Below are 2188 nucleotides of genomic sequence, written 5' to 3' on the forward strand. Positions count from 1 at the left end.
GCCTCGCGTTGAGCGATGCATCGGGCCAACTATATCCATTGACCATCTCATGAAAGGGTATGGAGCGGATATAGATGATAGAAATTCAGATGGCTGGTGAATAAGAGGAGCGTCACTACAAGAAAACAGCTGATTTACGACTGCAATATTAGTCGTAATGTAGTCGTTAAAAGACAAGTTACGACTAAGTTACGACTATAAGCGGTAGTCGTAAATCGAGAGTCGCTAAATGTTATAGTCGTAATTTCAGTCGTTATTTACCGACTACGTTACGACTATAGGGTGCAGTCGTAACAGTAGTCGTAACATAGTCGTTAAATTTAACGACTATGTTACGACTATGTTACGACTAATCTGCATATATTGTAGTGTAGTCGTAAAGATTATAGTGACTATTTTCCAACTGATTTACGACTGTTTGGCGACTGTATTTAGAAGAAAAATGGCATGTTCGATTTTCTATTTTGCATTGACCTAAAATGCTAAATTGAAATACTAAATTGAAAAGTAAATAAGCTAAAAACATAGATTCACTTCATTTAAAAGAAACAAAGTTGAGTCATACCAAACAAAAACAAGTCTTTAAAACAACTGAGAGAAGAACTTAGTTTATGTACTTGGGGAAAGATTTAAAAGGAACCTAAACAAGAAGCTGATAGATAGGAGTTCAAGAAGTTGGGGGAAGACCGGTTGAGAGAGGCTCTGTGGTTTCTGCAGCCGAATGAGTCTTCATGAAGTCCAAAAAGGCTGGATCAGTTTGTCGGAGGTACTTCTCCACCAAGGACAAGTGCTCGAGCTTCTCCTTTTGCTCTTTTTCACGCCTTGTATTTTCAGCAGCCTGCTCTTCGATTTTTTTTTGAGCTTCCTTCAGTTGCTCTTGGATTGCCACAAAAGATGCAGAGTCTCCGGGTTGCTTGCGCTTGCCATTTTTAAGAATTCCCTTGAGGCTGCCAACTCCATAGAGAGTTCCTCTTGAATCCTTCTCAGTGGACTGTGAATGACAAGAGAAAAAGAATGTAGATTAGAACTCTATAAAAGTCAAAAAACAATATATGTGGATTGTGATAAATTGTACTTAACGTGAAGAAATATGGCTGTATATTCATCTGTTGTTAGCTCTCGAGGTCGTGAAGCGCCGTCCGAATCATATACCTCCAGCTCAGACAACTTCTGTTGCACATTCTTCTCATAAACCTTAGCTATTTTCTCTGCCTTCCGATCCACAAAAGAACCATCAGCCCTTGTATGAGTCTTAATGAAGACCTCACCAAGACTCACTGGTCTTCCCAATAGTTCTTCCTGCGATGTTTCAAAATATGTAATGATTAGCACAAAATCATAGAACAAAAGAGTGATAGAAAAAGACAGATATACTAACCAATTCGTATTGGATTTGCTGATATGACTTTGGCCCTGACAAGTGGATGTGAGGACCGAGACCATTACGGTCAGACATACGAGCCTTTGAATAAATCTGACTCCTCTTCTGTGCTTCTTCAGTATCCCAATACGCAACCATTATTTTCCAGGTATCTTCATAGATCCAGTCGGGTTTTTCACGACTCGTCCTTGCGTTGCTTACCATGTCCTTCATCCGGCGTCCACAGATTTCCTCGAACCACCATTGAACTGTCCCTGTTATCAAGGGATCCCAGGTGTGGGTTTTCTACAACACAAAGACATCAAGACCAGAGTTAGTGGAAGAACAAAAATGCAACCAGATTTGAAGGCTATAGGACATAAGACTTTACCGCAAACTCGAGGAAGTATCTTTCTTGTCTCGCACGAGGCACACAAGTCCAACTATAATAAGGACCATCAAATTTGTTAGTAAAGATTTTAGTAATCTTCCTAACAAGTCTTGATTTTTCATCGCGCTCAAACCTGCAGCATTTGTAAACAAGTGAAGAAGTTAATAGTATCAAACAAATCAAAACAAGTAAACAAGTAAAAACAAATATCAAACAAGTCAAAACAATTCCATAACAAGTATCAAACAAGTCATTACTAGTATGAAACAAGTAGATTGAACCTGCAGCAGTTGTAAACAAGTGAAGAAGTTAATAGTATCACACAAATCAGAACAGGCAAAGAAGTCACAACAAATATCAAACAAGTCCTACAATTCATAACAAGTATCCAACAAGTCATTACTAGTATGAAACCGGTAACACGACTATCAAACAAG

The 2188-nt window shown here is 38.7% G+C and overlaps 1 protein-coding gene across 1 annotated transcript in view; it reads right to left on the bottom strand.

Annotated features, from left to right (window-relative positions):
* Positions 1-510: 510 nt before the first annotated feature.
* LOC110227468 overlaps positions 511-2188 on the bottom strand; it is a 3111-nt gene continuing 1433 nt past the window's right edge. The window contains exons 2-5 of the mRNA XM_021021612.1: positions 1752-1884; positions 1379-1666; positions 1081-1299; positions 511-991 (exon numbers count right to left, since the gene is read on the bottom strand). Of these exons, the coding sequence (XP_020877271.1) occupies positions 668-991; positions 1081-1299; positions 1379-1666; positions 1752-1884 (964 nt within the window). The 3' untranslated portion in view covers positions 511-667. The remainder of the gene's footprint in view (positions 992-1080; positions 1300-1378; positions 1667-1751; positions 1885-2188) is intronic.

This window comes from Arabidopsis lyrata (genome assembly GCF_000004255.2).
Source record: "Arabidopsis lyrata subsp. lyrata unplaced genomic scaffold ARALYscaffold_8, whole genome shotgun sequence".
In the NCBI taxonomy this organism is placed as follows: domain Eukaryota; kingdom Viridiplantae; phylum Streptophyta; class Magnoliopsida; order Brassicales; family Brassicaceae; genus Arabidopsis; species Arabidopsis lyrata.